Raw genomic sequence first — 13,282 nt, forward strand, 5'->3', positions numbered from 1 at the left:
GCATTGCAGGCAATTGAAAATGTGTGAAATTTTTTTATTAAAATTTGAAAATTTCGGCATACAAGGTGTTGACAGCTCAAGCTCTGAGATATCACACTACTTACCACCATATCCAACGATATCTACACTGTATCCTTCCCTACACAGTGACAGAGCGTGGTATTGCATTCTGGGACTGCGTCCAATATCCCCCAACACAACAACAGCGACCCTCCCTTTACCATCCTCCTCTCTCCATTTCAACGCAGCCAGTAAAAGAATGGAAAAGAGGAAAGTGAACAGTACAAACACACTGAATGCTATCACGCCAAGCATTTTGGTCCACCGAGATACACGTAACGCACAGATGCCCGAAATATTAGAATACAATTGCCGGGTGTCGTGACAGCAAGTGTGACAGGTTTGTAAGGATGAGCGGCTCCAATATGGTACGTTGTGTATGTGTTCGTAATGTTTAATGCGTGATCGTACTGCGATGTAGAATTCTAAACGAGCGCACGATACGAGGCACGATGATTCATCCTCCGATGATTCGGACACTTTGGCGGGCAATAAGAAAGCAAGATTCGCGTCGGACAACGAGGAACCATTGATAAGGTTTGATGCCTGTAGTTTGGTGGATTTAAAATATAGAGCATTTTATGTGTTAATTTCCAATTAGATAATTTTTAAATTCCTAATCAGCGCCTTGCATCACACCATGTTATTGTGTGTATGATGAAATTCTGTGTGGTGATATAAATTTAGTTACACAGTACCCTATCATTGTGGTTAGTTGTACTTACCATGTATATGGGAATTGATTATATGAGCTGCATACAGTTATATTGGCTTCTGTCTGTTATTACAGTAATTAATGAATGAATATGTGATCTGTGCCATGTTGGCTTCATTACGCATGTATAATTGAGTGCATGCGTGTGTGTGTGTGCGTGTGCGTGTGTGATAAAAATGGTAGGTACATGCCCACAGCTGGCTATTGGTGTACATCTGGATTCCTGAAATTGTTTTCCATAAAGTGTGTGTACCTTTCGGTCTACCTGCTTATGTTTGTCTGTATGCACGCACATGAGCAAACCCATTAAGTGGTGGAAATACAGGCTGAAACTTCCATGCAGGTTTGCCAGAGGTAGTTTCTTCTTGCTGTATGGTTGTAGCGATGTGAATGGCATTCTCACCGGTTTAATATGGGTGTTTAATAACCGAAAAAAAGCTAGCAAGTCTTTTAGGTTACCAGAAATAGCATATCCCTTCAAGTGAAAGGGGGTGTATCTCCTATGTATACATTTGATAATGAAGAGCAAAGCAATTTTGCCTAGAGAATGTGTGCAAGAAAACACTAGATAGTTGAGGAAGATACTCTATGCATAAAAACGAGTTTAGAGCAGTTTGTCTGGGTTATGCTTCCTTAGCAAGCATATAGTAATATTTTTTGAATCATGAATTACTAATCAAAGTAACTACAGTAGATAGCTATATTTAATTATGTATTGTTACAAACAGAAACTAATTAGCTAAAATAATATACTGTAGTTTACATGGTCCCTGTTAAGGAAAAAGAAGCTCCATTTTTCAGTCATGGGGAAAAGAATTGATCTGGTCATTAAACTTATGTTTGTAAAAACTCCCTCGCCATCTGCAGGGGTATGCTGATGATTGTTTTAGGTGTCACAGGTGTGTAATTATGTAAATTTCACTATATTCAGCCAGCTTCAACCTACACTATGACATGATGAGCATAATAATTCCATTAATGGCTATCCACATTAGAATGGGGGGTAGGACAGGCCCACATGCACATTAATGATATTGTGCAAGTACTGAAAAGATTTCACATAAGCTGAATAATCTCTGTACAAAAAGTAGGATGTGACAGGGCTCAATATATATTTCAACCCTTTAAGTTAGTTTGTTGTTCGCAATTGTGTGATTCACGATTGAAAAAATGCTGCCATTACGGGGTAATATAATGATTATGTTTAGCAGTCACAACTTTCACATGAACAGTAATGGTGATCATCAGTGATTACAGTGAAATCAATTCGTTGTACGGTTTTTTAGTTCCAACAGGTAGACTGGCTATGTTTAATATTATGTCCTACCCCTCCTGGGTTCAAAAAAATGCAATCTGAAATCATGAATGTTTAATAAAACAGGCTACAGGACTAGCATGGCCTTGTACTGTAGGCCCCCTCTGGGTTAGCTATTGCCCCCCTTAGGTTTATACCTAAAGCCTTGAGAAATGGAAAGGTTTAATTGATCCCAAAGTTGTATAATCCAATGGTCAATATTCAATGGCATCACAGTAAAATTTCACCAAAATTGAGTATATTTACAGCTAAATTTTCAAAATTTTCCTGGGGGAGCATGCCCCCAGACCCCCCTAGAATCCGAAGCGACTTACTTCGCCCCCTCTAGGTTTATATTCTGGGTTGAGCCATGATAATGTGCTTTGATCTTTGGAAGATAATGAGATCTTTGAAAACCACTAAGAGATTTGCTAACTGGTGGTTATAGGACCAGCTAGTAATAAACTGGTTAGAGACATAGCTGCTAGCAGAAAGACCTCACAAATCTCACTTTCCATCATTGGCTATGCTCTTCCAAGCATACTGCAGGCTAATAGCCCACAGTGGTCGACTAGCCACCCAAGCCAATACAAGCTTAACCACTGGATTCCTTTACAAGCATGCCTAAAAGAATTCAGGAATTTGATTATTGGAGGTAAAGTCTAACATAGTAGCTACTTTTGTTATCGTGGATTGCACATCCGTTGTCATAAAAATTTTTTTGGAAATCAACCCAATAGCCAATCAAATGTGAGGACTTCCAATCAAATTTCGTTCTCATTGGCCAATTTTCACGTGACACCATAAACATTGGTGACCATGGATGTGCAATCCGCGATATGGCAAACAAATAAATCCAAAGATATCATGGAACATTCTGTTTAAAGTGCATGTGCTTTAGTAAGTATTTTTATGCCAGTATTGTCTGTGTAGGTTAGTGAGTGTATACTAATCTAGTGGTGAAGAATGCAACTCAAGAATGCCCATGAAAGGGGCTGTAAAAAAAAACAGTGCAGTATGTGGTTAGAGCAAACCCACATTTGTTTCTTAGCTGTTTGGAACATGTTTAGGGATATATGATCTTATGCAATAGAGTGGATCCTCAGTAGTGCCAGCGGCGCTTATGAGCTCCTGGTAGTATGTGCTAACCCGGTTTTAAAACAAAAGACGTGTAATGGAAGCGCGAGCTTTGAAAGCCTAAGCATACAGCATAAGTTCACTACAGTTTGCCACAAACTTTTGGAAGGCTTATGTTATTAAAAATAGGTGTTTGCTATCACTACCTGCACAGTAGACTTTTATCACTCTAATATGCACTACCGGTTCATGGTCATATGAAATAACATGATGAAACTAGAATATGTGGCTTATTATGATTATGATTATGATTAAAGTACTTGGTAAAGGCAGAGCCTGTATACCAGAAGGCCTTATAAAGGCCTAAGATTTAGAGGTGCACTGATATAAGAAAACTAAACTGATCCGATACCGATCCGATATGGATTAACCGATACGATACCGATCCGATATACTGATATAACTAAGCGTAGTTATTTATATTTGAGGAACCGCATATGCCATGTTCAACTTTACTTTAACTACTGAAGAAACTACTGAAGACAGTCTTAAGATTATTGGCTATGCTTGGTTACCCATGGTGGTGTGGCCTCTATAGACCTTGTGTGTGCCAAGGCATGGCAAAAACTGGAAAAAAAGTTTAAGATTCATAGTTTACGAGAAAAGTGAGGACAAAAGTATCAAGCGTTCTATTGCAAAAACTTTCCCTAGGCGGAATAACTCACCATGCAGCAAGTATGTTATATACTTTTACCCAGTAACTTACTTTATACCAGGGATATTCTATCTTTTAGCACGATTCCTTCGTATTAGCATTAAAAAAATTCGTAAGCATAAAATGCGTACGTTTTTTGCCCTCAAAAAATGGCTGATGCGTTATTTTGATGATGTAATAAAGTGCCACACCTTGGCGCGCACATGGTCTATTGACAGCTTAGACTATAAGGCACCCACAAATATTTTAATACATGCCCCTGCAAAGATTAGTCCGGATTACTCCACTTTTTAATGGCTTGTAGAGATGGCTGGCTGTTTTATGCTGTGCTCTTGGTTCATATTTTTGCTGTTTCCCCAGGCCCACCACTATGAGTGTTTGTTGTATGATTGGTAAGTATTGTGACAACGAAACAGTAATAATCCATGCATTTAGATGGCTTCACATTTTTAGACAAGGAAGATAACTACTGTTTCCCACCCTTGTTAGCTAAATAATAGGGTTTATAATGTGGCTACAGTGTCCTCAAGATAGTTCAGTTGTATATCGTTATATCGTATCGGTTTTTAGCAGCAATATTGGCTCTCACCGATATAGTAGAAATGTCTATATCAGCCACCGATACGATATATATCGGCCACCGATACGATATGTATCGGTATATCGGTACACCTCTACTAAGATGTTTATGTTAACTTCACTAAGCATGTTTGAAAAGTAAGAGAAAGAAGAAAAAATCCACGACTGGACATTGCTATAATGACTAGGGCTGAGTGATAATATCGATAGTTCAATACTCGCGATCAAAAAATCATTATCGCGATATGATAATTGCAGCTTACTATCGCGATATTGCTGTAAGATTACTAGAAACATTGCTACCAAGTTTGTTTAACTGTTTTGTAACTCTTCAGGCTTGTTTATTCACGAAATGTTTGGTTGCAATGCAAGCTGTGTATATTTATCAGCCGTCCACGCAATTAGTCGATCGCTTCGCGAAGTAGAATTCCACTAAAAATGCTACTTGAGGAGCTGGCTTAGCTGTTTCATAACTACTTGGCTTGCTTTATCATGGAAAAGTTTGGCTGCAAGGCTGTAACAAAAATTGTAGAACTATCGGCTGCCCACGCAATTAATTACCTAATTGATGCACTTACAAGAAAATCAAGCAAATAATAATCTATGCTGGTGTTAATTATGCTTAACATACATTGAATACTTGGAACTTGACTGAAGATCATTCAAAGTGTAATTATTGTGATATTATTGTATCGTGAATAATACTTCAATATCTATCGTGATAGTGAATTTTCTACTATCGCTCAGCTCTAATAATGACACCATGCACTGATCACGAGTTGTTAAAACAGGGATTTTCATTGCTTGATATAAGCAATCTTTTAAATAAAAGATGTTTCATTTCATTGGACAATCAGTGATCTATGTAGCTATAAAGATAATTTACTGTTTAAAATGTGGTTCTAGTAAGCAAGTCAGTTGTATGACAGGATTTTTGTGTTGCACCCAGGAAGGGAGTGTCCTATGCCTAATACAGGCATTTATGTATTGCTTTATGAGAGCAGTTATTCTAAGATGGCTATAGGCATTAATGGATCACTAAAATATACTACAAGCCCATTATAAACACTCAAATTCTATAAAATAGGGCACAAGCCACTTGTGAAAAAAAATGCATAGTCCTATTACAGTATGTTGTGATTCTCGTAAGTGCAAATGCCACAAGCCTGTTCCTGTGAGTGCCATATAACAGGAAAGTTTGGTAGGAGAAAACTTTGGTAAGTTTGCTGCAATAGGATTTCAGTTCGACAAACTTGTTAGTAGCAAGAGTTCATAATATTTGTATGGGGGAGAGTGCCTAACTGCCAGTATGGCTTGCACTGCTACAAGTTCACTTTTGATCATATGTACACCTCTACCATGCTTCTACGAAGTGTTGATAATTAAGTGATGATAGATGATGATGAGGTCAAACATTTGATTGTTCTAAGAGAAACCTGAGGTGTTACTTATAGCAGTGGTGTTGCTTTACTCCAGTTGCAGCCTCACCCATACAAATATTATGGATTCATGTTAGCAAGAGTTTATAATGGTGTAGGGAGAGTGTCGGAACTACACTATACCCTGTGAAAAATGAGCCCGTAAAGTCCTATGGTATCGTTCAAATGACTTGGTGATTTGTGTTGATTGGTGACTAATTATAAGTGCAGTGGACACGTGACACATTGAGAGACTGAAGCTACAGAGTGAAAGGACAGTATACTTGAGAAAGTATGGCACAATGTGCTGAGGAACTTAGGGAAAAGAGAAATACACAGCCAACTAACCTGGAAAGCCATAGATATCAACTTCACACATGATGTCATGATCACCATTCTCGAAACTGATAGTGAAATTGACACATCTAGATGGGGTTTTAGCCATAGGGATTCAATGCGGACCACCCAACCAAACTAAGATGTTAAATCTGAGCAATCAACAGCAGTCATATTTACGAGAGGATACAAAGATATGCAAGAGGACACAAAGATATGCGGACTACTTTACAGGCTCATCATACAGTATGATAGTAACTGTATAGTAGGGACCACAAAGGAGTAGGTGTGGCCCACGAAATAACATCACCCAAAAACCAGCCTCAATTTTCCCTGACGACGATGAGGCATTATTGGTAAGGTAAAACTAAGCCCAAAAAAGCTTTCAGATCGGCCCGAAATGCTTTCAACAAGTTGTTACGGAATTTTAAAATTTTTTTATTCGACGGAATTTTCTACTGACTGACTGAGTAACTAAGTAACTGACTGACTGACTGACTGATGCCTTCAGACAAACGTAACACAATAACAGCTAAGGCTACGGGCTTGATTTTTTCACTGTTTGACGTCGCTTCGGCCCGACAGATGCCTTTTGGCATACCGCAGTACGTACAATGTATTCTTCATGGACTTACCAGTGTCCTCCTTTGTGTCCCATTCATCTTTGCTGACAGGGAAAGGTGTCGATTTGGCGTGAGTATGTGATGGCTTCCTTTCGAAACGGAAATCGTCTGTATTTTTCATAGTGGCTATTTTGATTGCAGAGGTACTTTTCAAACAGTTCTTGATTTGAAATGCTGTATAACGGGTTGAACATAGCTGACAACGAAGCGTAATGGATACTTCACTTTTCAGATGATAATTGATATAGCCGGGCGCGCGGCACCATTTCAGATGCAGTATGCATGGGTTCAATTTAATTTAATTTGTTTAATGTTCACCAGTCATAATAAAATTATTTACAAAAAAAAGTTAACAAACAAGTTCACGAAAAATTGGAATTTTCAACTAGAGTAGGGACCATAGCACATCAATAAAAAAGTACTGAAACAAGTTGGAGTAGTCCATGATATTAATTCACAGTAAAACAATAAGAAGTGTTATATCCCTACTGTGCATTTCCACAATAGGGATATAACACTTCTTACTGTGCATTTCCACAGTAGGGATAAAACAATAAGAAGTGTTATATCCCTACTGTGCATTTCCACAGTAGGGATATAACACTTCTTATTGTTTTACTGTGATGTAATATCATGGACTACTCCAACTTGTTTCAGTACTTTTTATCGATGAGCTATGGTTCCTACTCTAGTTGAAAATTCCAATTTTTTTCGTGTACTTGTTTTTCATTAGGTATAGCAAAGTTTGATACTCTCCCTATACCATTATAAACTCTTGATGTTAGTAACTAATACAGATTTGTATTGGACAAATGATTTGCCAGATTTCAGTTTGCCAAAACACCATTCACTCGCTAAATTTGCCAAACTTTCCTGCTATATGGTATCCCAATACCACAGACCCTCCTTAAAAATTTAGTTCATGGAATTGGTAATTTTGTATGTTAGCAGGCCTGTAATACATGTAACAGGCCTTCATCACATTTTAGACATGCCTGTATTGTAACTGGTCTACTCACATACAGTATGTGCCTGGCTGGTTAGGGTGGCTTGTCACATATGTCAAATTGTCAATATAGGGGATTTATAACTTGTAGTGAACTGCATGTCTCATTTACCACCGTGTCTGCCAGTCCTGTTTTGATAGATCAAAGTATCAGGCCACTACTTAAATAGTTTGGAAGTCTGACTGGTATTGTGTAAAAATAATGCTATATATTAATAGGATTAACAATGTATTTCCCTCTTTTTGCAGCCCAGTATTTCATGACTACGCATTGGATTATTCAGTGGCACCCAGCTCAGTTGTGTCCAGAATTACTGGTCATCTGATGCGTTCTACGTCGCTGTTATCTGATCATGTTGAAGAGGTTGATCTACCAATTCCTGTACAACACTGGCTTGACCAGTTTTCTAATTGGTGTAATGAGTGGAAAATCAAGTCACTTGATGTGCTACTTGCAAGGTGTGTATACACATCATAAAATTGTATAATCAGATATTGATATCTGTAGATGTGATACAGCTCATTTACGTTATGCTAAAGACATAATTGAGTGAGTTAAATTGAATGTATTGGTAGTGTAGTTGCCATAACGCCATATGCTATACATGCATCAGTACATTTGTCACTTAATCCTAATTCACTACACATAAGTGTACAATTTAATATTTACATACAGCAATAGCTATTGATAAATACATTTTATCAAGTGGTAAATTCATGCATGTACATAGTATCTGGCTGTTGATTTTTCTGCTTAATGTTATATAGTATGTTGTCCTAGCTATATATACTTCTGTTATGCTATTTACATATTGTGTGTAGACCAAAATTTCAAAGAGATTTTATCCGGCTTTTACCTAAAGAGGTGAGTTTATTATTAAAATACAGAAAAGATAATGCACAAGTGTTATATATGTACATGTTAAACACTATCATACAGTACAGTACTGTAGTACTGTATAGGAGAGACCACAAAGATGTGGGCATGAAAAACATCACCTAAAAACCAGCTTCACTTTTCCTAGACGACGATGAGGAAGTATTGGTTAAGCCCAAACAAGGCTTCAGATCTACCCGAAATGCTTTCAACAAGTTGCTATGGAATTTTAAAAATAATTTATTTTAATAGGATTTCTAATGAATGACTGACTGACTGACTGACTGATGCCTTCAGACAAGTGTAACTTGATAATGGCTAAGGCTGCGGGCTAGATTTTTTTCACTGTTTTTTCGTCACTTTGGTCCAAAACGTGCCATTTGATGTACCACAGTATGTACAATGCATTCTTCATGGACTTACCAGTGTCCTCCTTTGTGTCCCATTCATCTTTGCTGACAGGGAAAAGTGTCGATTTGGCAGTAGCATGTGATGGCTTCTCTTTGTAACGGAAATCGTCCGTATTTTTCATAGTGGTTGCGGAGGTGCTTTTCGAAGGGTTCTTGATCCATGCTGCTGCGTAACATGTTGAACATTGCTGACAACAAAGTGTAATGGATACTTCACCTTTCAGACAATAATTGATATTGTTATTGTTTTTTTTTTGTTATTAGTACTTTACAGTGACCAGTACTGAAGGTCTCAGCCTTAGGATTATCTAACCTAATTGCAAGGACATATACTTAGTGGCTTATAGCTGAAAAGGTGTAACAGAAAAGGGGCCAAAGTAAGAAAAAAAATCCCTCCAACCCCAGGATTCGAACTGCAGGTCACCCAATGTCTAGTCGGGGCCACACTCAGTCTCCTCCAGGAGGGATGGATTTTCTTCCTTAAACCTAAAGTATTTATTGTTATTAGCATTTTACAGTGATCAGCACTGGGGTGGCGGTACCATTTCTTTCTTTTGATGCAGTATGTTTGAATTGCAGAGGTGCTTTTTGTTGATTCGTAATGTTGTGTTGGGTTGAATATAGCTGGCAACCAAGCGTAATGGATACTTCATTTACAGACGATAATTGATATGGCTGGGGCGCACGGTGATGTGGTATGTGTGGGTTCACCAGTCATAATAATTATTATTTACAAAAAAATGTTAACAAACAAGTAAAGAAAAATTTGGAATTTCAACTGACCATAGGACATCAATAAAAAGTTACTGAAATGAGATGAAGTAGTGCACAATATTAAATCACAGTAAAACAATAAGAAGTGTTATATCCCTACTGTGCATTTATTGTAATTTAACATCATGCACTATTCCAGCTTGTTTCAGTACTTTTTATCGATGTGCTATGGTCCCTACTCTAGTTGAAAATTCCAATTTTTTTTGTGTACTTGCATAGCATGAATCATCAAAAATTTTTCTTTCCTAGTTGACTAAAAATATCACCCATAAAGTATATCCTCATTTTTTAACTACTGAATTGTTTTCTGAAAAGTGTGTGTGTGTGTGTGTGTGTGTGTGTGTGTGTGTGTGTGTGTGTGTGTGTGTGTGTGTGTGTGTGTGTGTGTGTGTGTGTGTGTGTGTGTGTGTGTGTGTGTGTGTGTGTGTGTGTGTGTGTGTGTGTGTGTGTGTGTGTGTGTGTGTGTGTGTGTGTGTGTGTGTGTGTGTGTGTGTGTGTGTGTGTGTGTGTGTGTGTGTGTGTGTGTGCTTTAAGCACTTGTTTTGAAGTACTTACAAGTATTTGTTACTGTGCAGCATTTGTGCTTGTGCTGGTACTTAATTACTTATATTTCTAAAGTGCTTATAAACACTTTTAAAACACAAAAGCCAGCTCTTATCAAAAGTCTTTGATTCAATGAGCTTCTCATTTAACAGCCAAAAGATGCTATCAAATGTAATCATTCTATCAGGTATACCTGTAGAACTATTATTCAGTATAGCCTGGGAAAGTCTTTAGGCATATTAAAAGATGAAACTTTTTACCGATTGATGTTGATTCGATTGATGTTGATTCGTTGTAACAATAAATACTTAAAACAATAGGTGCATGATGCATGCATCATTATATATGTTGGTTGTTAATAAAGTAATTAAGTAATTATATCAAACACTTTTATAGTGTTTCACTTTGTACTTGAAGAATTTACTCAATTGCAGCATTTGTGCTTGTGCTTGTAAAAAGTCCTTCAAGCCCTTGACCTAAGTGCTTGACCTATGTTTGGTTTGTATATTTGTTTGTCTTTCTGTACCCACATGAGCAAAGTGGCTTATGCTAAACGCAGCCTCTATGTGATAAATGAAGGCTGCATAGAACCAGTATAAACCTTCCCGGTAGATAAGCTTTCATTTTGAGGCAGTTTTTCATGCCAGCTTGAAAAAATGGGTGAAGCAAGTTCCTGAATATGTTATGAATGGCTTTTACAATGTGCTATATGGGCGTAAAACAATCAAAAAACAGAGTATCTGGCTTCGTAGGCTACCAGAAATAATGAATTCCTTCGAAGAGAAAGTGGGCATGTCCCATACTTAAATGAAGGGCAGCCTCTAGGATTTCTCTACACAGAGAAAATCCGATACACTATACAGCAGTTGATAAATACTTCTGTGCATAATTTGCAGTTTAAAGTGGTTTGTTATAGTTACACTTCCTTGGCAGTACATAGCAACGTATTTACCAAATTACAAAATAATTTAATTCATGAATTATGAATTACGCTAAATTTCAGTATTTACAAATTTAATTATCTAAATTAATAATAACAATAGCATGAATATATGTGACCAAATTTTGGAAAACCGTCGATATACGCACAACAGTACCTTTGTAATAAAATGCATTTAAAAATTATGGGTAAAAAATGCAAGCTCCTGAAAAAAATTTACACAAGTTTTTACCGCCTCACTGGTATGCAAATTAAGCCTCCAATGGATAAATCCTGGGCATCATCGTGTTCGCCTGTTCATAGGGAGTACAAAAATCTTTGTTCCATCTCCATACATTAAAGGATTTCAAAGTTACAGATGTTTGTTTACATTGCAGTGACGAAAGAATTTACCAACGATCGTTTTTCAGTGAATTTGCCTTCTTTCTCAAACACAGAAGCACGCCTGGGGCAAAAATTATACCTTGGTGGATGAATAAATGCATGGCGAACATGAGCAAAGATTCAATTCCGTACGCCATTGTATCAGTAAGGTATGATGGTTTATGTAAGCGCCTGTAGATTCTTTTCTCGATAGCTTCTGTACATATCAATCTATTTGTTTGCCCGGCTGTCTAGTGCTGTATTTCCGATGCTGCTTAACTTCTGAAGCTGAAACTTAGCTAGTCCATTCCTCTGTTCCTGTAGAAAACAAAGAACAAATAAAATGCATTTTGAAAATTGTGCGGATATCGACGGTTTTCTAAAATCAGGTCACATATACTAATGATATTACCTATATAGTTAGAATGGGATAGTATTAACTGCATGGGTGCCTGGTTTTTAGAAGTAGCGTAACATCAATTTATTCTGTCACAACATCTTCATGTCCATGTTTGTTATCAGATTTCCCCTGTTGTAGGTAGGATGTCCCATATAGGATAGGGTGGACATCCTAAGGATTGTCCTATGTGTAATTACCAATACACCTCGATCCTACTTGTCTGTCCTATCCTTTTTGACCCATATAGAACAGGGCAGTATCGGTTAAGCTTAAAATGCCTTAAATTAATTAATTTTCTGCTATTTGACTGACTGATTCCTCTAGCCAAGCATAGCTCAACTATAGTGAATGCTACAGAATTGATTTCTTCACTGTTTGGCATTGCTTGGCCTGAGGCATGCCTTTTCGCCAACTGCAGTATACTGTAGTTGCAATGCATGCATCATGGACTTTCTCCGCTACCGTGTAGCTGTTGACGCGTCATGGCTTTAGTGCTGGCTATAACAAGAATTGTCCATAATTTCCATAGTGACTAGATGGCACTTCTCGTATTGTTCTTTATTCTGTTAGCTGTATAATGGATAAAACATAGCTGTATACAAAGCAGAATAGCCGTTTCACTTTTCAGTAGTTAATAGGTAGGGCACACATGTAATTACTTTTTATGATGTATCTGCATGGTCCCCTTTTTTCCTTTGTTGCAATATCCTACCTCAGTTATGGCTAGCTGTATATGGGGTACTGTGAGAATACATATCCACTAGTATATAGATGAGCTCCTTTTCATTGCTCCTTATTTCTGTGATCCCTACTCAAATGTAAATCTTATACAGTACTTGTTGCAGTGTGGTATGAGTGTGCAGTGTGGTATGAGTGTGTGTACGTATATTTCTAAATAGCTCGCTTTGCAAGTTCTTAGCTTCCTGGAGCCAAAGGATTTGTTGGTTGCAGCTCTTACTTGTAGATACTGGAATGTTCTTTGTGATGACAGCTTGTGAGTATCATTTATCTATGCATGTACGTATGTATTCCCAATCTACTATTCACTATGAATTAGGGGTGAAACGAATATTAAATTTTAGGTATTTGAATATTCTTCAAATTAACGAACGAATTAACGAATTATTCTTTAAGAATTTTCTGTATAATTAG

The 13,282-nt window shown here is 37.4% G+C and overlaps 2 protein-coding genes across 2 annotated transcripts in view; one reads left to right on the forward strand and one right to left on the reverse strand.

The window, feature by feature from the left end:
• The window catches only part of LOC136250702 (chitobiosyldiphosphodolichol beta-mannosyltransferase-like), a 34,299-nt gene extending 33,915 nt beyond the window's left edge, over nucleotides 1–384 (reverse strand). The window contains exon 1 of the mRNA XM_066042932.1: nucleotides 105–384. Within this exon, the coding sequence (XP_065899004.1) occupies nucleotides 105–315 (211 nt within the window). The 5' untranslated portion in view covers nucleotides 316–384. The remainder of the gene's footprint in view (nucleotides 1–104) is intronic.
• The window catches only part of LOC136250701 (F-box/WD repeat-containing protein 7-like), a 46,268-nt gene continuing 33,327 nt past the window's right edge, over nucleotides 342–13,282 (forward strand). Inside the window, exons 1-6 of the mRNA XM_066042931.1 lie at nucleotides 342–428; nucleotides 482–597; nucleotides 8,073–8,282; nucleotides 8,332–8,373; nucleotides 8,646–8,688; nucleotides 13,030–13,124. Of these exons, the coding sequence (XP_065899003.1) occupies nucleotides 411–428; nucleotides 482–597; nucleotides 8,073–8,282; nucleotides 8,332–8,373; nucleotides 8,646–8,688; nucleotides 13,030–13,124 (524 nt within the window). The 5' untranslated portion in view covers nucleotides 342–410. The remainder of the gene's footprint in view (nucleotides 429–481; nucleotides 598–8,072; nucleotides 8,283–8,331; nucleotides 8,374–8,645; nucleotides 8,689–13,029; nucleotides 13,125–13,282) is intronic.

This window comes from Dysidea avara, chromosome 3 (genome assembly GCF_963678975.1).
Source record: "Dysidea avara chromosome 3, odDysAvar1.4, whole genome shotgun sequence".
In the NCBI taxonomy this organism is placed as follows: Eukaryota; Metazoa; Porifera; class Demospongiae; order Dictyoceratida; family Dysideidae; genus Dysidea; species Dysidea avara.